The following is a 27,888-nucleotide window of genomic DNA, read 5'->3' on the forward strand; positions in this document are numbered from 1 at the left end:
ATGGTGTGTGTAGGCGTGAAGGGTGTTGAAAATAAGTTGGAGAATTCGTTTACAGAGTTTGATGAGGTGTACGAACGAAATGCAATCAGTGTAGATTCTTGAATCAACTTCTTAGGAGTAAAAAGTATTTTCAAGGCAAATATTGAACTGTAATTGAAATGTAGGAAAATATATGGTGAATATAATATAATAAATCCATCGAATTATTATCTCAAATACACTATAAGTCATCTTCAAATAGAAAAAACAGTTTATTGTACAGATTATCTTTAGTTCAATCTATTATTATAACATATGATATGGAGCTATGTACATATAGTAAAGCTCAAGCTATTTTCCCTGATATTTAAAGTACAAAAAGGTAGATAATATTACTGTAGTAAAGAAGCTTTCAGAAGAGACACGTAAAAGTAGAAAATACAATGAACAATTATGTTTTATCGTCTGACGTAGCGTATTGGAAATTTTACTCACATTTGACCAGCAGTAAAATCTGCAGGCCTGTGTTTACAAGTCTTTTAAATTGCTTCCGACGAATATTTCCACACTTGCATCTTTCGTCATTATTTTCTAAAATTTATATATTTATAGAACTTGCTTTCTATGTTCACCATTTATATTCTTCTTTTGTTTCATCACGGTTTCCAGTACAGTTATCGAAATAATGCAATTAACTTCAAAACAGAAATTTCTATGAAAAACGAAGCAGATTCCATCTAAAAAGTGCAGAAAACATAAATTTCAATTTAAGTGAAGCGGAAACCTTTGAAAATTGTGTACGCGTATAGTCTGACTAGGATCAGCCCTATTCTACTGAAACCCATAAACCTTCATACAGGATATAATAAAACTCGTTTCCTCCAAATTCCGTGCGTGGTGCCGTTTATATTTTCCCACACATTCTAGTTACCTCCTGTGAACGTCACTCATAGCAGCCTAAAAATATTAAATTTCCATACGGGGGTTCTGAAAGGAGCCGGTGTATCACATATAACCATTGCCCGTAGCAAGTGCGTGCACTAAGTGGCAGGTAAATTTGCATGGAGCCGGAAGAAACGTTCGATTCTAAAACGTGGAGCGATGCTTTTACGACAGGGACGAAACTCTTTCGTAAATAAATCACCTCGTAACATGACAGAGTGATAGAGCCGCGTGGGGGACCCTTGTAACTGGTTGCAATGGTTCGTCCAATATTTGCACATCGATGCTTTATGAAGAGGATAATGCTGCGAAACTGCTTATCCACTCATATCGTGTTTGATTCCGTATCCATCGTCCGCTAGCTTAAGTCTAACGCGAGATCGCTATTGACCACGTTCGTGGATTTTGCATCTGAATTATTTGTAGTGCGGTCGTAGGAAACTACAATAATTAGTTAAAAATAATTGGTAAATCGATCCGATTCGGAGTATTTGTTGACGAACACGTAAGCTTAAGACTCGCAAGATTGATATTGAATTAATTATTGTCACTTGAGTTGGTTTGAGATTTATCAAATTTGAGATTGTCGTAAGTAAATATAACTTCTATGGGACATTAACATTCTATAGAGCGGTGTAACAAAGGATTTCTATAGTCCGTTTCCAATTGTTATCAAGAATTTCTTTTAACCTGACCTATACAAATTGTTTCAGAAGATGCGCTATTGATACAGTAAATTTATGAAAATTCATATATATCACCAACACATCAAAATCATAAATCGATACCAGCTGTTTAATCCAAGATCTACATAAAAATCCAATCAGAGTTCCTTCTCATTTACTTCTTATCACGATATTTCATCATCAAAGATTCACTTCCAACAATAACGGTGCAAGGCCGGGCATCTTTTCCAAGTTTCGACGAACGTTGCTAACGAGACGTTCGACGATGCTACGACAGATCGAAGATCCATCCTGGCTGCGTTTTTGCGACGATCAAACCTATCTTCTTTCCACGATATCGTGACATATTACAGTCTACAAGGGGGATCTTTTTCTACGATCTCAAACACTCGAAATCGGAGGGTAATTCTTCATTGTGCACAAGTGGAGGAGGTGGAAAACCCTTGGTTGTCGTCGACGTTGATTATCGCCCTCTACCACTGTCCTGAATCACTCGGAGCCATTTAATCCCTGACGGTCGATGCCCATGCATTTCGTTTGACAGCCGTTACGATTGCTTCTGCTCACAGCGACACATATAACTCGTAAACCTTTACCGATCGTAAATGTTCCAACAATTATATAACGACCATTATTTTCATGCATTTACGAGCAAACACTGGCACCAATAGAACTACATCTTAGCTCATAACCCATCCGGTCGCAAGCATCGTAAATCTTGCCGGTTGCATCGATTCCAAGTATGCCTCGACCGTTCAACATGCCAACGTGTTTCTATTCGATGGGAAAGATCGCGGCAGACATCATGTTGTAGTCCATAGAGACCAGCATTTGGAGTATTGGTGGTTCATGAAGTTTCATTAGTCAAGATGATTTAGATGTAATCCTTAATATATTCCTCGATCTCCTTATTCCTAGATTCAATAAATTTGAGGAGTATTATTATACTATGGTAAAAGAATTATCAACAATGTTATTATAATTAAAATCAATATAGCATTATTTTTCAGTTTTCAAGAATCTTCTTCTTTATCATTATTTATCATTATTGTTTCTCCAAGTTAAGGTTCTGATATCTGATTTTGCAGATAGAGAGGATTTTATAGAATATTCGAATAAATAATAGTTGTATACTCTAAACGCATACACGATAGAAATGTTTCGCAAATATCGGAAACATCACTTTATACCAAAGGTTGTAAATGTGTTAACTTTCTTTATCGGGTCAAGAAATATTTCCCTTATCTCATGTTACCCCTTGGGAGTAACACAACTCTGTACGATAAACGTTGAGCTCGTATGAAGCGCAAAAGGTGGGACACAATTTCCTCCATTTCCCACTCTAACTTCTCAAAACCCAGGCTCTCCACGATAATTCTCTGTATTCTCAAAGAGCAATTAAAAAACATCTCCAATCATTATTGCAACTGTACAATAACGATATCAATTTTTCCTAAAATTCGAGTTTATTATATCTTTTCGCTGAGAAATGATTACTATCTCTGAATCGTGTGGATGATTTTCACGTGCTAGAATACCAGTAACAATTGAAAAAAGCTTTAATTTGGAAATCACACGGAGTCGAAGCTGCACCATGTCCTTTTGGCCTTTCACAATGGGGACGAGGTCTTCGCGATTCCCTCGGCTGCCCTATATACCGATATTGCGAGTTCCATATAGCGTGTTCATCTTTGAAGTCGCGCGTCAGCTGCGAGAGTAAATATTTGGCAGTTTTGGCGTAAAAGTGTGTCGATGTTGCGTCGATATCAGGCCAATTGCTCGAAAACAATGGTCGAAGGAAATACGATGGAAAATTTAGCAGTAAAATTATAAGAAGAACAGACGCGTAACACCGCCGTTAACCAAACTCGAGGTCAGCGTTTCTACTCGAGGAACGTTGAAAATGGTTATTGGAGGCTTCTCCTCCATCGAACATCGCCGAGAACTTTCAGAAGACTATAGAAAAGAGGTCAACGTTAAACAGTCGACGCCCGATTCGGGCCATCAAGTTCTTGGCCAACTTTGACTAGATCTCCACAGGATCTTAAATATTTATACGCTGCCAGTATTCTCAGTCGCGCTGAAATTTTCAAGTTCTCCTTCGTCTCCGAGAAAAGGAATTCGTACGAAGCGCCCCGTTAAACTTTCATTTGCCCTAATGATCTTTCTGCAATTGATTCCCAACGCCGGAAGTATACTCTTTGTCGTCTTTCAGCTCGAAATTGCTCGCATTCTCCTAGGGATTACATGCGAGTCGATGGAGGGCGAACAACGCGTAAATTAATTAAAAACGCTTGTTTCATGGAAGCCAAGGGAATTTTGGATGAATGTTCGTATCGCGTGATCCTTTGTCTTTATGATTAGTCTGGTTACTTCTAGTTCACGGCAACGCGAATTTTGTTTCTGTAACTGTAAGAAGAATCGAGTCTCGTGTCTTGATTTGACTGGACAAATTTTCTGGAATATCGAATGGCGAATTAAATATGGTTATAAAAACAATATATAAAATGATATTAGATTACTCGATAGTATTAGATAGATTATATAGTTATCGTGCACACATATGTTAGTGCTTGAACACCAATTAAGCTACTTTTACGATCCTTTGTACGTATAATTGTACTAGTATAATTTGTGGGGGATTCCGCGGATATACAGGGCGTTCTGAATGTACGAGAAAGGGAAATATAATGTATATTGCCTTAATCCCTTGCGACCACTGCAAGATAAACTTGACGGAAAAATTACATAATTGAGCTGGGTATTTATGAATCGTTCCTGGTATCGGTAGACAAGTTAGTACAGAAATTTTTTCAAATGAATGTAGGACAGTTATAATGCGAAACAAAGACTTTGTAATAAATGTAGCTTTAAAAGCAATATTCAATATCACAGAATACACTGTCCAATTTATCAATTGAAATTATTACTTACTGAAAAACTACAAACGGTATAAAATACTCCAGAGCATATTTGCAATGAGAGATTTTTCAAAATTAATATACGAACATTTTGTATCCTTTGATCGTGTTTCATTTCATAAAATACGTTTCTGAAACGAACTTAACAATTCTAGAAATTAACTTGATCCTAACCCAATCAGCATCTAATCCAAGCCAAACGAAAGAATCACATTCGTCTCGAAGATTAGTGCCCTTTTATATCTCGAGAGCACGATCCGCGATAACACCGGTGATTGCCCTAACGAAGCCGTACTGCACCTAGGCAAGGCACCGGTAATTTCCGGTTTCTTCGGATCCGACGTCGGTATAGTCGCACGTCGCGAAAGTAAAATTCATCCGTTTGAGACGTTTCAACGGAAGCTCTGCGCTGGAAGTAACTGAAGCGCTACGAATTCCTGCCTTCGTTTCTAATTACGATTTAAGCCGTGAGCTTATTCCCCGCCGTCGCGTCGTCCCAAAGTCGCCGTTTCTCAGCGCGGATCGTCCGACCAGAATATTATATCGTACTCCAATTTCCTGCGTCCTACGTTAATACGAACTTAGTCCGTTTGAACCTGTTGCCCCGACTGCTGTTGTCTTTAAATGTCTGCTGTTATTTTTTTTTTTTTACGATGGAACGTAGCCGGGTGCTAGTCGTTTAATGTATTCCTGACGTCAGATGTTTCATCTGAAATTCCTGGAAACGCCTGATACACTGTTTCCAGAAAGCACGTTAATGGGTTAGCTAAAGGAAGTTTCTGGCGAACAAGAAGCTTTGTCCAGGAAATTCTCATAGTTCTGAAAATCTTCGAATTTAGCCAAAAATTGAAATCAGTAGGTGGTGACCTTCCTCGTTTAATGCGTACGATTATTCCTCGATCGACTATTCTTTGTGTGAATAGTTGGGAAACAAATTATAAGTAGAGATGGATCAGGCATATCCTTCACTCGTTTGTTAGTTCGCTCGATTCGGTCGATTTTCACTTGATCGTTTGAGATGATGGCCCCCAGATGACGACTAAGATTGATGGAAATAGATAGTGTTTAGGAAATGATGACGGATGGAAACTTTATATGGTTGCAAAAAGTTAGGGGTTCTAGATCTTTTTAGCTCTAAAAACGAAAATTTATTACACATCCTGTTGTCTCTTATTATAAATTATAATATCCATTATAAATTGCAAATATATCCGAATGCATCAATCTTTCTGCTTTTTATAGCAACTTACGTCTTCACGCTACGAAGAAAGCAAATATAAAATAACGAAAACTACGAAAGAATATTCCTCGTCGTCCATTCTACTTTCTAAAATAGCGTTTCTCCATATCCTTGATACCTTACAGAATTGAGCATGCAATAACCACCGGATGACCCCTTACTTCAATTTCAAAATAGACGTGCAGCATATAGAATCGAACATAAGAAGAAAGTAAAAAATATGGATGTTTAATTCCAAGAAGAAACACGAGTTTTCTCCGCATTAGTCTCTGCGCGTCTTCCAAGTCTTCTAAGTATTCATCCAACGAATAATAACGTTGATGGCAAACCGACGATAGGGACAAAGCGGATTGGCAGCGGAAGGGTGTAGGAGGCGCGTGGAGAGCGAGCTGAAGACGGGTAACAGGGTTGTATCTAGATGGCGCAGCTGCGAGAGCAGAAAATCGATACTTATCGTCTCCGACGAACAGCAGGCCGACTTTCCAGTACGCGGCTCGTGTGCACGAGGTAAACATGGCTCCCATGGCAATTAGAATGGAATGATACGTGGAAAAGCCTTAACTAGACCGTTTCTCTCTGATCATCATGGTACGTTGCGGTAAAAGAGAAACCGGAAAGACTATCTGGGACGGAAAATCGACGGCTGAACGGACTGTGACTGGCAGACGACCGATAGGACATGTTGACAGTCGATGGATGTCAATTATAATCGCGTGTACCAGTGACTAAACCGATCCGTTCGCTCGTAAATCATACACAGTCATGTTAATAGTTGACGTTTACCAATGTTCGTTCACACGATCACGCGCTAAACTATCGGTTCTTCTTCTTTCTGTCTTATGTGCAGTACGGATTTGTGAATTACGCCCTCGAGCTGCTGGTTGTGAAGACCTTTGACAGCGAGACGTGGGAGGCGATAAAGTAGGTAAAACGTGGGCGCCCGACTCGCTCTCATTCTCTTTCTTTCTCTTCGTCCCTCTATCGCTGTCTTTGGTGTCTCATTTGCTGTGTACACCGTGCTTGCATGATCCATCGTTCACATTTTTCTTCCTATTCGTGCACAATCTTAAATATTCGCGGTGTTGTCCGTTCGATTTCACGGATGCTAGTCGACATCTGTCGAGAAGGCTACAAGTTGATAGCGAGAAGACGCTTTGCCAGGCCACGTGGTATGGACTCCATGCTTGCCCAGCTTTATTTTGCTCTAGCGTTCCGATGTATATAGACGTATCTGTAGCGGGGTTCGGTGCATCCGTGACCCGAATCCCTCGCATTCTTTAATTGGAAATTCGCTGCCTCAAGAAGATATTTCTTTTTCCTCGCCCATTGCAGTACTAGCCGGAATTTATATTGAATCTTCTGGCCAATGTGATTCCATACAAATCGGTGAAATGATTGAACTTCCAATTCGACTTGAAGAATAAACGCGACGAAAATGAATTTCGTCGATAAATTTCTTTGTGGCGGTTTGAACGTCACTCTTTCTCATCTTTTCCTTGAATTTCTCATGGAGACGCGAATATAATGAACCACACTTTTATTCCTTATGTTTTGCTTGAATATATGAAAATTGATGCTTGTATTTTGAAATATTAAATACTTTCTGCATCCCTTTATTGATATCCTTATAAATATTGCATCGCATATTTATACATATTATATACGGAAAAGTACACGTTTTGTATCTCAAATTAATATAATCGTTTGTGAATTTGCGTTTAAATACACAATGGACTTTTCGAATACCTGTCACGAACATAAAGAAACTGAAGCTGACCGAACACAAAAGCGTCTAAAACCATGAAATCCGATATATTTATACAGCTACTAGCGCTTTTGTTCCACCCACAAACGATTTTGCTATTCTTTGACATATTGTACCATCGCCACGCTCTAACCGCCATTAAGAACACTCGAATGTCACCCTACATTCTACCCCATCTCTCTTTCGTCCATTCAAATGCACTCAACGCCACCATTTTTACTCTTCCAGTGTATCAATCACACCCACAAGCTACATTCGCACCTGTACTTACATAAACTTCTTTTATTGCCCTTAAACACCCTATTCACTCTCAGAATATACCCCACCTCTAAAACTAAGCTCTCATATATTATACCCTAAAGAATTCCACCCTCTCCCGTAAAAAGCGAAATATAGTACAAAACGCACACGTATGGACACATTCATATATTCAGTTCGTCTAACTGTGAAACAGAAAAGGACGTCGAGCCTCGGTGACTTCTTCCATCCTTTTCATTGGATCAACAAGTTCGTGTAATAAACTTTTGTTTACCCGATGCTCAGGGTCTATTGATTCAACGATACAGCCCACGAAATATTGGCACGCGTTTTGCTGTTTACCGAACGGTCGCCGCGGACCACAGGCGAATCCTTAAATGCTTGATCGAGCACACTGTATGAATGTTTCGCTATTTACCGATCAAACGGTCCCCTGGGAATCGTTTGATGCGCCTACTTATTTACCAGGATTAAACGACGCTCCTTTCTTTTGAACCAACAACTACGGCTTGCCGAAAGTTTGTCGACCGTGTTAGAATATAAAAAGAATCGTGTAATTCACGCCAAGGAAAACTTTTTACGTTCGCAGCGGTGGAATTCCTTTTCCTGATCGTATTCTTAAACGAAAAACTGGTCTTCTTACCAGGCCCCCTTTTTTATCTTCTCGTAAAAGAACGTTTCTGCGGGTTGCCTGGCGAAATTTATGTGGTGAGAAAAGTAAGGAAAGACCGAAAGAGAGCAAGAGGATGCTAAGACGGGTTTATGCGCGAATATGCGAACGTGACTCGATAAAGTCACGCGCGAAATTCCCAAGCGTTCCGGAAATGTAACCTTCTTTTGCGGTCTTCAAAGGTGACAACGTGGACCGCGCGTCTTTCGAAGTTTCAACAAGTTCACGTAGTTATTACGTTGGTACACGTGACATGTCGTTTCTTCGGATAAAACTTCGCGCAGCAACTTTATGTTTAAATAATTTCTACAGGATATTTCATATATCTCTTTCAATATTTTAGATTTACGAGAAACAATTTTCTACAGTTCAGAAATCCTTTAAATGTTACTTTTCAACGAGCTAACTTCGAAGATACTTATTTACGATATTAAGAAGTTTTGTAAGAGTTCTAAATAGTGAATATTCGTGAATGCAAGATCGAAAATTTAATATTAATTATCATAGCGACTAATAACAAAATTCCAATATCTCTATTGTAAAATTTATTGTCATTTGCATACACGTATGCTCTCGTCTTTAAACTCCTGAGAACCATTTAAGTTAATCTAGCAAAATTAAAAATTTCGTATGGCCTTGACTGCGTAATACTCGTGTTGCTTCACGGTTTGCGTTTCTTTGAATACACGAAGAGTTATTGCTCGGCCAATGCGGCACGGTCGGTCAACTATGCGTTTCGCGATTCGCTGAGATTTAATTGAAACTGGTTGGCAACTTAATGTACAAGAATTTATTGTAGAGCCGGTTCGGCCAAGATTATTGGTTGATTATGCAACGTTTTATGAAAGTCTGATTTCCTGTGCTTTCATGGAAATGAACCTGTTTATTAGTGAGACATAAGCTGTTGCCAGGATAATTATTATTAGCGGAAATTGGTGTGTGTGACTTGTTTGTTAACATTCGTTGCTTTCGTGTATTTTTGTTTAAAATCTCATTTCAAATTTATTTCATTTTATCGGTATTTATAATCGAGGATGACGATAAGCGAATAAAACTCATTTAAGTAGACGTTTAAATAACTGTGTTTAATAACTTATCTGTTCTTGGTTAATTCCGGCTGATTGGAAAAATAATATTGTCTTTGTTATTTAACAACATACACAACAACGAATTTAACAATATTAATACATTGTTATAATAGTCATGCGTTATTGATCACGTAATGAATGCACGTTGTACATTAACACAACCAAAGATATCGTTAAATGCAATCTCGATAAATTAAAGCTAATGGAGGATTAAAGATAGAGAAATTAATTTTGGTAAATTTAAATATATGTATAGTACTTTAAGACGATAACACACACTTCTTATTTCGATGTGACATCAGTGATTTTGATACAAATCATACGATGTAGGTAATGCGGGTAGAATCAATACTAGCTTTTCTCTTAAATGAAAGAAGTGGTTGTGACAAAGTCCCAGGAGAGCAATGTTGTTTGTTGGAAATATGTGAGTGGGAGGTACGAAAATGTGGGTTACCCTCGGTGTAAGATACCACAATGACTCTTGAAAGATCCGGGAAAAAGGGTCACTTTAACCGTCCTAAATCACATCCCATCGTCATCGCCGTGTTTGTAAACTGCGTGATGTAATTTCCGAGATCTTACTGACGCAGCTCGCTTCGCGTAGAAAATATGACGGTGCTTGTCGCTTGCGGAGTGTCCTATTTTCGTAAATCCATACACAGGCGTGAGTGCAATTATCAGTGACATCAAAGAATGCATTCGATGAGAGTTGGAAAGATTTTTTGCTACGAAAAGATACACAGGTCTTTGAAAGTTATTTTTTATCTCTTTTTGACATAATTATCGACATTGTAATTCGGTTGCAGCTGTGGGTAGAAGCTGTGAAGTAATCCTGTGCTAGTCGCGATCGTTAAAACCCATTTTGTAATTAATGTAATATATTTGAACGTGGATTTGAAACAAAGATTCTCTTGCGCTTTGTAGAGGATTAAATTAAATCTGAAAGATGATCTCTACAGATATTGTAATATCCTTTTTTTGTTCCTATATTCTATATATGTTTGTATGTCTTTTATTGTCACAAAATATTACTATATTAAAATAAATGAATGATAATTAGATGTAGAATATATCAAATTTATTATATCTATTTAAAAACATACAGTATGTTGTTCATTTTTTAAATATATTTAGATTATCCGTAATTACCAAATATTTTATTTTCCCTTATATAATAATCTGAGGCAATAAGATATTACTTGATATTTCCAATTGTTTATGACCTGAAAATTTATTATAAATACACATAAAATACCTTTCAAACTTTATGTATATCTAAACACCTTAAAGTCCTCAAGCCTGTTATAGTACACTCCACAGGCGTCAAAGCGAAATAATCTTGGTGAATGGAAACGCCAATATTATTTTTGCGGTTCATTTAAGATTGTATTATGGTCTTTTGTCGATCGCTAAGAGCCTTCGGGAAGTTATGCGAAAATGCTGCGGCGAGCTTGGAGTGACAGCTCATATCCATGTCAAACGGTGAAGTGCCTTTAGACTGCACTTTGTAAATTTAATGGAAACCGAGCATCTGGTAACCTGTTAAAATGCTTGGCTTTTAGCTGCTAAGAAGTATTTACTTTATCCGATACGCGAAACTAATTAATTTCCTCTTACATCGTCTACCGCCAAGGCGAACCATCATGATGCGACACGACGTGAAAAAGAAAGAAACGAACCTTTGCCAGATTATACAACGACACTTTCAATTTTCCCAGATTTCTATCCTCCGTCGATAGAAAATAAAACAACGTGTTAGCCGTCCTTTCGAAACTTTAATAAAATCGATGCTAGGTCGCTACGGTGTTTTACCTCGGAATTGGCAATTAGTATTGCATTACATTGCCAAGTTTTTAATATACGTAGCAGGAAAAGTATCTCTGCATGGAAATTTATCGATGGAACGAAAGTTTTCATTTTACTGTGTATCTTTATAACAATTTGATATAATAGAATATTTATAATAATATAATAAGAGTTAGAAATTTAGAAAAGTTTATAGAGATATCAATGAAAATTATTGTAGTGCAGGTCAATACACTGTCGGTTTTCAAAAAAATCTGTTACATTTTCTTAAATCCTGAAAACGTACCGAGGCAGATAATACAGATATAGATACGTTAATTAATTATGTAACTTTCAATGTTATGGGATGATGTTATGGGATACATCACTATAAGTTTCAACCCGTTATCATGCATGCATCCTTAAAAGTCGTATTAGTATTGTGATAATTATAATATAATTATAATATAAAGATTAATGTTTATTTATATCTTGTTCACGCAGGAAAGATGCCGCGGTTAACATGGAAGGACAGTTTCTGGTTCGTCAGATATACGATGATGAAATTACATATAACATCATATCGGCAGCTGTCAATCGGCTCAGTACGTATTCTTCTTTGAATTGTGAATCTTTAATTACATTATTGTGTCGCTAAAAGAGCATATTCTGGATGAAAATTTCATAGTATCGTTACAAAAGGTACCATTAAGGAAAGTTAAATAATTCGATTACGTAAAAGAAACACGAAAGCTTGATATAATAACAATCTCTCATACGATACTGGATCTTTTAACAGAGATCTCTTTAGCGTCTAATCCTATTAAGATTCTTGACTCGCATTCAAATAATTGTTTTTATCCCTTGGTTTCAATATTTCTGCTTCCTCAATTAAATTTTCAACAATATTTAATCCTATCAAGATGTTCAGGGATTTCCAAACATTTTTACCTTATCGCTGTTATTTAAATTTTTGTGCAACGTGTAACTTGATTAAGGTTCTTGAATCACTCTAACATTCGCGTCCATTATCCTTTTCACAAGGATAATTACGTTTCCTTTGATACATGATTCTTGAATAGTAAATTAAAGCAAAATATTTCTTTAACACCTTTTATCACGTAAAACTATTTTTTTTATTTGCAACACAACTATAATATCATTACAGGCTTCGTTGAACATATATTCTTATCCAAAATTACATTCTTATTCTAATCAATTTAAACTTCAATGAAAAATTTTACTTCCCTTCTCAATTGAAAACGAAATACTAGTGATAACGATAGTATTACATTCCCCACATTGAACCATAAATCCTCGGCAGAAACGAGAAAAAAGAAAGAACCAATCCCTTGGAACCTTCACCTCTATAATCTCCCTCGACGAGCAATTTGTCGCGAGATATCGAAGTCGTAGCTAATCTCTTTTCTGTACAAGAAAATCGACATTCCTGCTCGAATATGTAGCGCAAGGTGTTTCTGGAACATTGTAATATTATCCTTGATCGACGGCCGAACGACGTCGACGTCGGTATCGGTGGTTCCCGTTTAATACGTTAAACAGCGTTAAACTCGGAAAATCAAATTCCATGGAACATCGATGGTATCGAGGATATTACGGGAAATCTTGCAGACATTCCAGCGGACGAAATCCTCGAGCTGTTCGGCAGGATGTTCTTCGAGTTCTGCCAGGATTCCGGCTACGACAAGATTCTCCAGGTGCTTGGGGCTACGCCCAGGGACTTTTTGCAGGTAAATAGCGCTTCGACACGCTAGTTTGCCGCCATTCACTTTCCTGCGGAATAAGATTGCACCGGTAGACCGTGCCCGGGATTCTCGCGATTCCATGCGGATCGCGGTGAAAGTTTCCTGAAAAAATGACACGTAGGTAGATCGTCATTCCCCTTAGTGTTATGTACGAAGGCCATAGATGTTCTGTTACGCAATGCGATAGGATTGCGCAAAAAATTGGATAGAAACGTGGGGACAAAGAGAAACTTATCGAATGCTCGCGTATGATTCAACTAGGTTCATCGTACTTCTTCTTTCGATTCTTTCGTTTTCAAAAGTTTCAAAAAGATGGAATCATTTAGGCTAGACGATTAACTTAACGATACAAGGCCTCGAATAGGTATGTTAACGAAATGAGAAAGTACATCTACATGATGTTATCATTTCAAAAATAAAGGAGACAAAATATTATCTAATGGTAAATAACACTTAATCTATGGTATTTTATTGCAATGTTAGGAAATGTATTGAAATGTTAGGAAAAGCATAGAGATCAGAACCTTGTCTATAGCAAAGAAATATTTTAAGCCAATAAATTAACCGTATTCTTTCACAAGTTATCAGATCGATATACAATTTTCATATTTCCTACGATCTATAGCTATCTATAGCTGATTCAAGAGAACATCGTCTCTTCTTGTTTATTTCTGTCCTCGTTATTGTTCATGCGCGTATCCGACAATTTCGATCCTTGTATCAGGCACGTAGCGTTTACAACGTATATGCCCGTTGTTCGGAACTCGACGCACGATTTGTTCGGGAAAAATGCGTCGCGCCAGTCCAGCAATTGCGGCAACCTACGGCTGAGTAATCAAACAAAAAGCGCGTAAACCCGTTCACATGGTTAGAATACGAACGCAGGATTATTGCGACGCTCACTGTAAAATGTTTTTGTCGCGCCTAGCCGATGCATTATTGTGATTTCTTTACGGCGTTCCAACGACTGAATCATTGGCATGTTTCTCTTCGAAATATGCCAGATAGAATCCAGCGAAGTTAAGTATATGGAACGGAGCAGTAATGATAGCAACGCTGTGAATGGAAATGGATTCTTTGGGTAAAAGCGAAAAAAACAAAAAATAAAAGATTATACCTCATTAGTTCTTCTTTTTTATTTTGATTTTTTTTTACATAGAACATTGTCTGTTAAATAATGAATTCTGAAAGATCATCGAGCGTAGATTTGACAAAATATAGAATCTAGGTTATTTCATAATTTGCGATATTACTGGAATAGCGTCAATGTATAAAATGTATGAAAGAAAACGCATAGTTATTATTTATATGTTTAATATTTATTCATTCAGAGAGGAAATATTACGCACGGCTGTGGTGTTTGAATTAATTACAGATTCATGAATTCTGTTTAATATCTCCGCGGTGTTTAGTCATTCACATCCAAACCAGTACCTCCGGCACGTTGAACATACGGTTTTGTTTTCGTATAATTATGAAAGACATACATTACGTAGTTACCGGCGAAAGATACAAACTCTAAATATAATCGTATGCATATCTTGTCTTCAGAGCAAACGTGTTTCGAAATGAAATCTTGTTGCAAGACAGTTCTGCGATTGTAGTATTTAACTGTAGACGTATTTGTGTCATTACCACAGATATGTAGTTCCTTAGGTTATTCGTTTCATTCATTAAATTCTTGTGTTACGACAATTAAAAAGGTTTAAATTTATATAATGAAATATATTCGTTTATTAAAATTTTTCCAACTCAAATGTTGAAATGTATCAAAATTCCTCGCTAGATTACTATAATGAAATGAGATTTCAAAATTCAAATTTCACACGGAGGTAAGCTTATAGTAATATTTGTTGAATCAAAATTAACAACCGCCCTACATATGATTCTGTCGCGATTCTTACCATACTATATTTCGAATAAGCCCATTTGCGCTACGTAAGAAATTTCGTTCACGATGAATGTGCGCGACGCGATTAGCAAGTGGAATGTAAGTAATGTGACCGCGGATCAGAATTATTATCGTTTTTCCATCGCGAGGTTCCATTTCCGGTTATTTCTTGGCTCGAGACCGTCACGTACGAACAGTTAGTTCTCGTTCCGTTGTACGAACTTGGAAAATTTCGCGTTTCTTATATTTCCTCGTCGCTTGGATTCCACGAATATAGGCGCGATCGAAATTAATGGCAGAAATTGAATTGGAAACGCATAACGAGTATTGCACGATGAAATGGCGTGCATTGATCACCATGGCTGGTTGAAACGCAAAGTGGCAATCGAAAATAAATTAGGGACATAGGAATGTTTTAGTTAGGCGGAACGCGATGTTCGATAATGGCGAGAGTACAGATAGATTGACAGGGGGCCGTGTAACCTTTAATTACAGAACTTGGACGCCCTTCACGATCATTTAGGCACTTTGTATCCGGGAATGAGGGCGCCCTCTTTTCGGTGCACCGAGAGACCAGGGGATGGAGCGCTCATATTACATTATTACTCCGATCGACCTGGTTTGGAACACATTGTGATTGGCATCGTCAAGGTATTTTTATCGTTCAAAGATATATCGGGTGAAAATTGAGCATCGAAGTTTGTTAATACTTAAAAATGCAATGTTCTTCCTTTATGGTCTTACATTTTTGCAATTTGAAGTTTTTTAAATTACGAAGTAGACTGCGAATGTTTATGAGTTCATAGAAAATTCAGATGTGCAAAAATGGACAGAATGCGTATAACGTGCAAGACTGTAGGAAGTATCGAAATTGAAATAAAATTAATAAAAGAAATCTCGATCCATATCCTATTTCTTTAATGATATTAAATACGAGCACAAACAGCAATTATAGAGATTGAAAAGGATGGGAAATAAAAGAGAGTGGCAGTAACTTCCACAGCACGAAGATTTCGTGCTCTATTTATCCAAATCTAATTTTCCGCCATAAGATCCTGAATTTTGAATTGCGCGTATTTTAGAGAGAACGACTGTGTCAATTAACCAACCTGTAATATTTAATTTCCACCCTAAAATTCATTCAGATAAAAGCAAACGGTTATTAAATCGGTTATAAATTTTATCGATCTTAGACCGTGGCGAAGAAGCTTCACGGCACGGATATAGAAATGCGGATATTGAAGACGAAAAACGAATGCGACCACGTGCAGTTTTTGATCACGAACACGTCCGGTCCTGGGGTCGTTTCAAATCCCATGATCGCGGAACTTGAAACCTTATCTGTCGGTGAGTAATGCTTTTGATACGTCAATCTTCTATTTATAAAAATAGACGACATTCTACTTTATATATCACAAAGACATATTTTGCTACGAGCAAAGGATATTTCAGAAATTAAAACGTCTAAAAATAAGATTAAATAGGAATTTTGTTATGTTGCTAGTGTCAGGTAATACAAAGTCCATAAACGCTTTATTAAACGGTTGTCATAAGAATATAAAACTCTTCTTCTTGGTTTTATTCAACCCGTTATGCATGAAAAGTAAAAAATTAGCTTAACGAACGCTACCTCCAACAGTAAGTTAGTCGAGGGAGATCTCTCGGTCCCTCAGGTAATTTTTTTGAGCTTACACGACGGAGCTTTAAAGGGAGAAGTTTGCAATATGAAATTAATCGAGAAAATCAATATTGCATACAACGAAGTTTAGTCTGTAATAAATTCAATGGTATCAAGTTCCTGTGGATTAGTATATGAAACTCTTTGATACTAAAGCATGGGTACAGGATTTAACTTTGCCTTTTGTATTTATGTTACAACCTTTTACTAAAGTATTTATAGGCATGTTAATCCTAGTTTTTGCTGTGTCCTTGTTCCATAAAGTCAATGATATATCTGGAAAAGAATAATTTTTTAGAAGAGTAAAAGATCAATTCCATATAGACATACTTGATTTAATGTCTGATAATATTGAGAATAAAGCAGATGTTAGCATATTTTGTGTGCTCTTTTTTTATTAAGATTAGATATCTCTAAAACCAGCAAAGCACTGAAAGTGATAAGGACAGATTTACTAAAAATGTTATGAAATATATGCCGTAGAACCAAAAGTGAGCCCTATGACCTTTTGCCGAGTTTTTCCATTCCATCTGATGTTCAACCGGGACCTTACCATAGTTCAGACTGGATGCACTATAACTCGAGTTATCCCTCAAGTGTGCTCTGGTAATTGCAAGTTGAACGACATCCTTCTGACTGTAAGTTCCCACAATTATAACTTATATGGACGATGCATGAAGTACTATCGATATCCATGCTATTCCAGCCACGTACATTTTGCAAATCTTGCATAAACTGCGATGTTTATAATCATCCTGTAGGATAACATCCATGAACACAAATTTCAAGGTTGACGTTAACTTTGGTTTAACAATCTGTGTAATCTATAATACATAAATATTTGAATACTGGTGGGAAGCGTGTTGAACATCTATTATAACATTTTGTCAGCGTTTAATGAACACTATCATTCTGCTGATTTTAGTGGCAAACAATAACTATCTTACTATCAATTATTAACTATAAAGTATTTTATTTAAAAAAAAAGAAAGAATGCCATTGTGGAAATTTGGAACTTATTTTGTCTGAAAATATGTTATTTACTTCAAACGATATGACTCTTGTAACCATGACAAAGCCATTAATTATTTTTCGGAACCTTGCTTTATAGTCTACGTATCTCATTTCATAAATATCTAGATGTTATTCATGGAGGAGCGATATAAACTCGAGAAAAGAAATGTGTCATGTGAAGCACTATCTAGAATCGCGATTTAATAAAAACACGCGAAGAAAGACAGACATTACAGATTCTGCAATTGATCAATAACAATTTCTTCCATCTAGACTAATCTAGAGTAATAGATCTAAAAGAAATCTGACGTAATAGAAAGATCCACGTCTTGGGCTATCAGATTTGTAGGTAAGCTTCCTCTTCTTTTTACTCTTTTTGGTACTATGTCAATAATAGATAACAGAATCGATTCACAATGTAATATCGACGTAATTGTGTTTGTTTCTTCAATCTGGAAACACATGTACCTCAAAGATATCAAAGATAATTCGAAAGACAACTTCTGAAATAAGTATCATTGCATTTATATGAAAAATATTGTAGTTATTAAAAAAAAAGATTCAAAATTATTTTTTATCCTTTTACAGATGTATGTTTTTTACGATGTGATATAAACTTATTTATTCAATTCCATCGTATCATTAGCATATACAATTTTTCTCAAAATTACTTTGGGCTATTCATAGTTTGTAAAACGCGGTACAAAATATCGATTCAATCGGAATTCTGTAATGATCGATGCACAAGGCATTAGCGAAAAATGTTTTATTCCCGAAACAGCACATTAGTTAGCACGGACCACGAAATTGCGTTACTGTGAGCCGCGCATTGGCCACCAATGATAATTCGCATGGATTCATGCACGCATAATCGTATATCTTTCAAATACGGTTTGTTTCAAGCGACATGACACGAGCTATTGGAACGGTACCGTTTAACTTCATTTGCATCCGTGCTCGCACCTACATCCACGTCTGTGATCCATTATCCATTCATTATTAGCCCTCGATCGTCGTTGATATTTCATGACGCTGCTGCCTTCAGAAATCGAAACAGAATCCCGTTGCACGTGCATAGATGTATGGAATAAAGTCAATCGATAATTAATCAAAATTCTTGTCGTTGATCTAGATACATATTTATACACGTTCACAACGATAAACGTAATATCATACTAACTTACGAATTTATGACTTGTTACGGATTGCAATAAAGTATCAGGAAGTACAATTCGATAAAGGTTGAGAATAACTATGTATGTACGTTTTCTGATCACAGTATAATCTTAAATGTATTTTATATGTCTTTGATGTTGCGAAATAAATCCCTAGCTTTGTTGTCCTAGGTGAGACCACATTTAGAGTTAACATTCGAGAACATATTGTCACACATCAACACGGTTTACGTGTTACGAACGAAAAAGGGTGTAATGCAAGTGGATTCTTCCGAAGAATATTCGTACCTACGTTTGAAAGTTAGTATATTTTTTAGAATATTAGAATTGTCTAAAATCATTTGTTGGTTCTAGGATTTTTATAATATAGTAAAATCGATCAAATTATATATATTTTTTTTTTTTTAGTGAGGTTTAAAGAATCTTTATTACCAATGCTTATGAATGATTGAATATTTATATTTATAATATTTACCATTATATTCCTTGTAATTAGTAAATAATATTTAAATCGTAAGTGGAAGAAGATGAACTATATTTCGTTGTCACGTGCAGGATTATTACTTTTCCAGGGGCAAATGTTGTACATACCTGAGTCAGACCTCGTCACCTTTCTCTGTTATCCTAGCGTTATCAACTTGGATGACTTAACCAGGTAAGAATTTACATGAAGTATAATCATTAATTCAAACTGATTCGCTCTATGACGAAGAGAAATTACATTCTGGTTGGTTGAAAATGAACATATAAACTACGATTAACAAGGAAATTAGACGAGATAAATTGGATAAGCGATCAAAGGTTAATCCAAATTCAATCAAATTCCGAATTCAAACGTCAAAATACCACTATTCAGGACTTGATTTCATCCGATTAACGTATCAAAGTCGCGTTGATTAACGACTCACGTTTCTCCTGAGCATGTTAGCGCGACCTCGATTTGTTAGAAATCGAAGAGCACGATCGTTCACATCCCATGATTCGAAAATTTGCCGTCTCTATCGTTACGGTAATTATATCACGCCGACTGATATCGTTATTCGTGCGTTTACGTTGATCCATACCGCGGCGCAATTATCGAATAGTTCCTAAATTGAATTTCAATCAAACCAAATAGCGCGGCCGTACGACTATGATCAATAACGGGACGAGAAGGCATTCATCGTTGTTAGGTTTGGTGACAAACGTTCTGAATTCTATAAAAATGACTACGACGTCTGCATGCGTAAGTAGCGACGAAATAAATGGCTGTCAAGAAAAATGCAACGTGATTTTCCGCTGGAAAAGAGATTTTCCACTTCGGTGCACAGAAACCGACGTTTCGGTTTCGACGTTTATGGCTATATCGCGTATTAAAATTCTACCATATATCATAAATATTATATAAGTAACTGTTCTCCAAAGCAAGAAAAAGGAAGTTGTGAAAGAGGCAGAGGGAAATGGGAGAAAAAAGGAATAAAAAGAGAAACACTAAGGGAAGGAAAAAAATGAGCATTCGAAGAAAATAGGAGAAAAATAGGAAGAAAGGAAGCATTCCAAAAATGGAAAGAGCCTGGTTAACGTAGCATCTTTATACTCTACTTCCTCATTATCAGATGCTAAATCTGCTTCGTCACAACTCAATCAAGATTTTTCGCCTTGCCGTAAACGACCGTACCTTGTCCAAGTTTCTCTTTTCACAAACGCTAGATTATCAAAGATTTTAATTAATTAGATCAACTATTTCTTTGTCTTTTATAAGAAAAAGTCTGGAATATTCATCCCATAAAAATCAGTAAAAGATATCTCATCGTAAGGTTTGATGATTACGAACCATTAACCAATTTTCATTTAGCCAAAACTACGTATGTACTTTAATTTCTCAGTAGAGGACTGGCATACAATGTCGATATAAAGTACAGGATCGAACCGAAAGAAAATCTCGTGGAGAAATATGAGTATGTACAAAGAAGCTCTTGTTATACAGTAAAAACAAGACAATAGAAGTATCTTCTTTCAAGTGGCACAAAATCCGTATACAAAGCTTAACTCAGCCGATCTTACAACTATCGGACACAACGGTATTTAGGTCGTTATCGTAAATAGACGCAACATGTTCGATGGCTGTCTAGTGGACTTTTCCTATTAATTCATCGTAGCCCATTACTCTGTCTTTGCGCAGAAAATATTTGTCTCCGAGTAAAATAACGGGTATACTGGCCATTCAATAAATACTGAAGCGATGGCTTGTATAATTACAGCTATTCGAGTGTCTGTCCGTACTCCACTACGAACATAAATTTCCGTCAAGCCTCTACCGAATTGCCCTCGTTCGAATAATCTTCGCCCTTGCTATTCTCGTAATTTTCCTTCTCCCTTACAGTCGACCATTCTCTTCTTCGTCCATGTCAACTTTTGCTTCTCATTTCCTCTATTTTGTGCTCCAGTAACAGGGAAAAATGTACGAAACATCGCGTTTATCCGCATTCTATCATACATTCTGACCCGGATCCCTTCCGATCTGTTTTCTGACCGAGTTCTCCGGAAATCGAATGTCTCACGGAGAAAATTCAGTCGCGTAATTGACACGTCAAGGCACGTACATACCGGCAAAACATGTTCATACACAGTGCTTGCAAAATGTTCGCTGATGTTTCCTGACCACTTTACAAAATATTTTCTCAAAATTGTTCTATTTGGTTCAGATGCTTCGAAGGATTATGTTTCGCGAACATATTTATGAACAGGATGCAAATGAAAAAATGACAAATAAACGACGAACTGTTGAGGACGCATCAGTGAAAATACACTTTTACACGATATATAGATCATTTTCATGCGAAATTATATACACGCCGTTCTCTCGATTCTCATGAATCTCTCGACGATTAACGTCAAGATAATTCCTCCAATAGTTTGAGTTGACTAGGATTTAGTCGAGCAGAAGCGTCAAGGTAGTTAGCAGATAAATTTAAAGCTTAATCGAGTTGTCGCCCATTACTCCGCCTGTTTACCGCGTTAACTTCCTTTTGTAACGAGAACCCAGTAGCGATAACTCTTGGAGCATTAGATTAGGCGAGAATTACGCTCACCGGATAGATTACCTCGTTTCAGTATGGAAAAAAATTACGGTTCGTCTAGGGGAATAAATTTTCTTTGAGAGAAATGACGAAGTTGTTTGAGTGTCGTGAGTAAGGATGGTCCTCCATTTTAACGAACCTCAAGGGTGCATTTTTGCGCCGCGTCATTGGGTAGTCTTTACCGTCAGCAAGCGAGAGCCGAGAGATGAATTATACATCGGATATGATTGAATGCTGAATCTCAAATGAGAACGATTAGAAGTGTCGGAGATAAATTGCAGCGGATTTGAAGCCGCGGTTTCCATGGAAAGTCATAAATATCGTTTTACGTGACGTATACGGAATAATGCATCGTTTATTGTCGTATCGGTTATTACTTTTTAAATTATTAAAGTTTCGAGGTATCTCCATTTGCATCGAGATGTTTGAGACTTCTTGTTATCCTTGAATGAACAATAGATTGTAAACATAGTTGAACAGCATTGGATCGAAGAGTTGTATACAGGGTCATTGGTAACTGGTGGTACAAGCGGAAAGGGGGTGATTCTACGCGAAAAAAGAAGTCGAAAATATAGAATAAAAATTTTTCGTTTGAGGTTTTGTTTTCGAGAAAATCGACTTTGAATTTTCGCTCGGTACGCGTGCACTTTATCACGTCTCGTTATAACTTATAAAAATAAAATCTCACTGTAGATTTTTAAAAAAATTTAAAGAAAAAAAAATTTTTTTTATTCTATATTTTCGACTTCTTTTTTCGCGTAGAATCACCCTGTTTCCTCTTGTACCACCAGCTACCAATGACCCTGTATAACTCACCGTCGTTCGAAAATTTAGAAAAGTTGAAATTACTTTGCAATCTTGTAATCATCGTCACATACCTCGTTTCAACACTCGTTTCTCCTTACAAATATGTAAATTAATGTGATCGAATGTTCTATTGTTTACGTTCATGTATTTTTGATTGTCAGGCGAGGTTTGTATCTGAGCGACATCCCCCTTCACGACGCCACCAGAGATCTCGTGCTGATGTCAGAGCAATTCGAGGCTGATTACAAATTAACGAGAAACTTGGAATTGCTTACCGATAAATTGCAACAGACGTATCGTGAGCTCGACGGCGAGAAGCAGAAAACCGACAGGTAAGGATTTCCGTCCGCGTAATTTTCTGATTAAGGAAATCCCCATTGGTCTCGTTTGCCATTTATCCTGACGCAATTCTGCCGGAATCGACTTCTCTCCAGCGTCGTTACAGTTTCTTTCTTGACAGAATACTCTCTCCTACCGGAAATTGGATCGTGATTTTTTTCTCACCTTCATCGGGAGGTAATTTTTAAACTACGTCTATTACGTCGTTCTAAAACGTCAACGACATGATCGTGACAACGAAGCGTCTTGAAATAAATTTAGTTTGGATGGTGTGCACGATGAATTTAAAGAATGATTAAATTTGTGAAAGTACTAAGTGAAACGGACCGACTTTAGTTTCAATGGAATATTTCAATTTTGATTGCACTGAACACGTTTAGATGTTTTAATCGAAATAGACTTGTTTTAATAAAGAGATTAAATATTTTAGCAGTGTATTTATAAACACATGTAGAGAAGACTTTATATTCGGTATGACGCAGGATATATTTTCATCGTCATTGTAGTAATACGTTCGATATTGAGTATATTTGCGTTCCAGTCAGAAAGGACATATTAAAAAATGTTATAAATACTTTCATAAAAGATATTAATATTTATTTTTTATGAGAATTACAGCTACATTTTCCACCTGTTGCCCTCGTATGCATTGCATACATGAAAGTAGGTCGTATCGCACAAAGAATTTTTTGTATCGGGATGGGATAAATTTGCTATGTAATTGGATAAAAAATGTTTAAACCGTCAGAAAAATTGCCTTTCGGGTGATATAAAAAAGAAATTTCAACGATTTTTGGCAGTTTATAAATTTATGTGTAACATTCTTTCCATTTAATATTAATAAACAACTATTAAGCGCGAGATATAAAATGTTGATTTTACATAGCAAATAAATTATATTACTCTAATTTATTCCAGAGATACAGAAACATCAATTTCAGCAAATATTGTCGCAGACAATGGCTTTCAATACATTAATTCAGCATGAAAGATTCATCAAAATTTCAATTAAATAAAAGAACAATCTTTACATTTTCCTTTGACTTTCGCATTTTTAAGCTAATTTAATCTCGTTTGACACACAGCGAGATCGGAATCAAAACTTCGTAAAAATAACTTCCATCTTATTATAGAAAAGGGAGGAAAATGCGGAGACTTGTTCGATTTATAGTTCTTATTTTCACGATTTAGAAGATGCCAACGGAATTAGCAATTCGTGGCACGGTGGGTTGTGGTTGAAGGGAGCTGCATTAAAAGTTGTACGTGTCCGTAGGTTGTTGTACTCTGTGCTGCCCATTTCCGTGGCGAACGAGCTGAGGCACTCGAGGCCAGTTCCTGCGAAGAAGTATGACTGCGTGACCTTATTGTTCTCCGGGATCGTTGGTTTCGGAGCTTACTGCGCCGCTCACACGGACTCCAGTGGTGCGATGAAAATCGTCAACATGCTCAATCAGCTGTACACAGCGTTCGATGTGCTCACCGATCCGAAGAAGAACCCAAATGTGTACAAGGTAAGCGTTTACTTCGTTGAGAATCTGTGTCGAGTCGAACTAGGTTTTCTGGATAATTCCGTACTGAGGCTAAGTAAAAGTATTACTTTTTAGTGTGTTTTTTTTTGTATTTTCAATGATTTAGGAAATTTTACACTGCAAGATGTATTTGATAAAATAGACTTGAAATGACTTTATATTCTATCCGATATTCACGTAATTGGTAATTCATTTAGATATTAAAATATCGAGATATTTATTGTAGAATATTTACTAGATATTTGAATATTTATTATAGAATATTTTAATATTTAATACTAAACGAATGAAGTTAAGTTAAATTAAGTCGGATAAAAAAACATTGAAGGTGTTATAAGGAATAACAGAGAAGATTGCAACAGGATGTATATTCGATTACGCAAGATAATGTATAATTTGAAGATTCGAAAGTGACTGATACGCTGGAAGGATAATTAAAGGGTTCAAATGCAAATGAAAAAAAAATTGAACGTTTGTAGTTCCATCGGAATGGAACTTGGAACGTAACTTAGATCGCGAATGGTAGTAATATGGAAAGTGCGCCTGCATGGTGTAACATAAAGCGTTCATGGCGTCGCAACATATATTTTTGAAAGGCACTTTCGCGTTGGAAAGAAAGTTTTCTCGTAACCCGTGCCGTTTAAAATGCATTAATGGATGGTTGTGAGCAACTCCGTAGGAAACATGAACGACAGCCGTTAGGAATACTGGCTATTTTAAATAATAATACCGACTAGGAGAAACTTTTTTGTCCCCTAGGACTTCCTTTCATGTGAAGTGCCATAGTCGGGTTTGCAACTTGTACGAAGTCCATTGTAATATGCAGATGATGCTTTATACGTAGAATAAGTACTAGATATAATCTCCCTTTTTTCTTTCTTTTATGAAACCAGCTACGAATTCCCTTTCAAAATAGTTCCCTATATTGCAACGTTTATACTTACAATTATAGTAGCAAATTTAAAGAAACATAACGCGGTTAAAAGAACGATTATTAACTACGGATCATCGTAACAATATTTTCTAAATACTTTTTAAGTTTATTTATTATTACATAATTTCAATGCACTTTTAATTAATTATAAATAATTATAAGTATCTGTAACTCCACCTAAAACAAAATACGGCCATCAATATATATCTTCTTCTTCGCTTTTCGAAAGGAAATACACATTGTTATCGATTTTACTTTCGACGAGAATATCGTTAGAAAGCTAAAACGAGGATTCGCGTATAACCATTATACAGCTGACAACGAATATATTTGAATTTACGAGAAGGCTTGTTAGCACTGATCCACTTTGGTCGGACTAGGTCGAAACTGTTGGTGACAAATACATGGCCGTGAGCGGATTACCGGAACCATGTCGTTGCCATGCACGGTGCATCGCTCGTCTCGCATTGGATATGATGGATCTAGCCGCGGACGAAGTGCAGATCGATGGCGAGCCTGTGGTAAGCCCCATATTTTTTTATGCGTTCGTTTTGCGGCCTTCAATTTTTATGTTTGCGGGTAGGATCTCTTCGAATGATAACATCGATCCTCGGGGAAACATTTATCATCTCTCTGTTACCACTTTACCACCAACGATATCACCGAAATATTTCTGAATTCGAAAATCCAATGATTAATTTTCTTTCTCCAATAGCTCGTAAATATCGTTTCGTATAATAATTCGGGAATAATTCTGAATGATGAAATTATATTATTAAACGCGAGTGTTTGAACTTAAAAACTTTAATTCTTAGTTAACGCGTAATGAATTTGAAATTTATCCGATCTATGAACTCTCTATTGTAACTTTTTCGCTCGAACACTTTTTCATTAATTTACAGGCAATATGTTTGGAATTTGGTCAATTCTCGCTACAATTGATATTTCAATTTTTCAAATAATTCTTTCCATTTTTTAAATTCAAATTCCTCGTGGTAAACGCATCGCAGAATTATCAATCGGAATTCACTTTGTCTCCAAGTACTTGGCTAATGTATTTATTCCTGTCAGCAAAACAACGAAATAACAGAAAATACTTCTAAACGAGTTAAACGTTCCCCGACTTGACTTTTCAATTGCGTTTCGTGGAGCGCAGTACGGAGACAGGTACGCGAGAGATCTCTTGCATTCGATTATCCGTAGAAAGACTCTTGTTCTCCTTCCTGAATGTGCTCTTCCTGTTCCTACGCGAAAGCTTCCGCCGGTAACGTTTACGTTGTCGACGTGATGCGAATTCACATCGTTGTATATAAAGAAGACCCGTTTAATAAACGTGCGAAATGTTTTGCAGAAAATCACCATCGGCATCCACAGCGGAGAGGTTGTGACCGGGGTAATTGGACACCGTATGCCTCGTTACTGCCTGTTTGGAAATACGGTGAACCTCACCAGTCGAACTGAGACCACCGGGGAACCGGGTAAAATAAACGTCTCCGAGGACGCATACAGGTACGAAGTCATATTAAATTTACGGATTTATGGTAATTACAGACTATTTTCGAGGCTTGCTGGCATTGGAAAAAGTCGGTGCTGAATTTGGCCGAATTCGTGAAACGCGCAACCGGAATATTTCCTTTCGAATCGTAAGCGGTTTATTTTTGAAGCTTTTACCGTTGGGATTTCGCTTGGGAATTCGGCCTTTTATTAAAGAAGGAAGGAAAGTTAAGGGGCTTGTTAGAGTAATTTGCAAAGTACTAGCAATTTTGTTTGTTTCAGAGTTGCTCTTTACAGATTAAAGCGATGACGAAATATTTTCAATCGTAACGCGTTTGAAATAGTAGAACTGCAGTTATTCGTAATTTGATTAAAAGGTTTTGCAATTTCACAGAATATGGAACATATCTGATTGAAAATTTATATGAGGTTTTCCGTTGTAATCAATAATTAAAATATCTCTTTTATCTCCAATAATATGGACAATGTTTGAGATCGAATTCAAATGATTTTACAAAAGAGATATCGTGAAAAAGAAATTTCTTTATAGTCATCTTATTATATGTCATAAGATAGTCATCTTCTTTCGAATTTTGTATGATCATTGTTCTTTTTTTTATGAAAGTAACTATATAGTGTTTGCTGTAGCATCTTGTAGAAAATATTCAAATGTATTGAATTGACCTGGAACAATCCCTCGAAGCGATATTACGATGATGTTTAAACTTGTTATTTATATTAATGAATGCTCAAATTAATATGTTGCCTCACACGAACAATAGTGAATTGTTGTGTGCCTTTCGAACTATGTCTATTATTAACAATATATCACCACCATGAGACGCCAATTTGTGCATTTATCAAATAC

General features: G+C 36.6%; 1 protein-coding gene across 3 annotated transcripts in view; it reads left to right on the forward strand.

Moving 5' to 3' along the window:
- Window positions 1-27,888, forward strand: part of Gycbeta100B (guanylate cyclase soluble subunit beta-1-like) — a 112,161-nt gene that overhangs the window by 76,839 nt on the left and 7,434 nt on the right. Inside the window, exons 1-13 of one of the 3 annotated variants that reach the window (XM_033345224.2) lie at window positions 6,232-6,356; window positions 6,616-6,689; window positions 11,839-11,939; window positions 12,967-13,085; window positions 15,487-15,642; window positions 16,185-16,338; window positions 17,153-17,307; window positions 19,030-19,158; window positions 19,431-19,513; window positions 22,886-23,056; window positions 24,337-24,574; window positions 25,907-26,047; window positions 26,878-27,035. In XM_033345224.2, coding sequence (XP_033201115.1) covers window positions 6,354-6,356; window positions 6,616-6,689; window positions 11,839-11,939; window positions 12,967-13,085; window positions 15,487-15,642; window positions 16,185-16,338; window positions 17,153-17,307; window positions 19,030-19,158; window positions 19,431-19,513; window positions 22,886-23,056; window positions 24,337-24,574; window positions 25,907-26,047; window positions 26,878-27,035 — 1,682 coding nt within the window. In that variant the 5' untranslated portion in view covers window positions 6,232-6,353. Of the gene's footprint in view, window positions 1-6,231; window positions 6,357-6,615; window positions 6,690-11,838; window positions 11,940-12,771; window positions 13,086-15,486; window positions 15,643-16,184; window positions 16,339-17,152; window positions 17,308-19,029; window positions 19,159-19,430; window positions 19,514-22,885; window positions 23,057-24,336; window positions 24,575-25,906; window positions 26,048-26,877; window positions 27,036-27,888 lie in introns of those variants that run through there. The other 2 variants (XM_076624460.1, XM_076624463.1) reach the window with 2 other exon arrangements.

The sequence above is a fragment of the Bombus vancouverensis genome, chromosome 2, assembly GCF_051014615.1.
Source record: "Bombus vancouverensis nearcticus chromosome 2, iyBomVanc1_principal, whole genome shotgun sequence".
Lineage (NCBI taxonomy): Eukaryota > Metazoa > Arthropoda > Insecta > Hymenoptera > Apidae > Bombus > Bombus vancouverensis.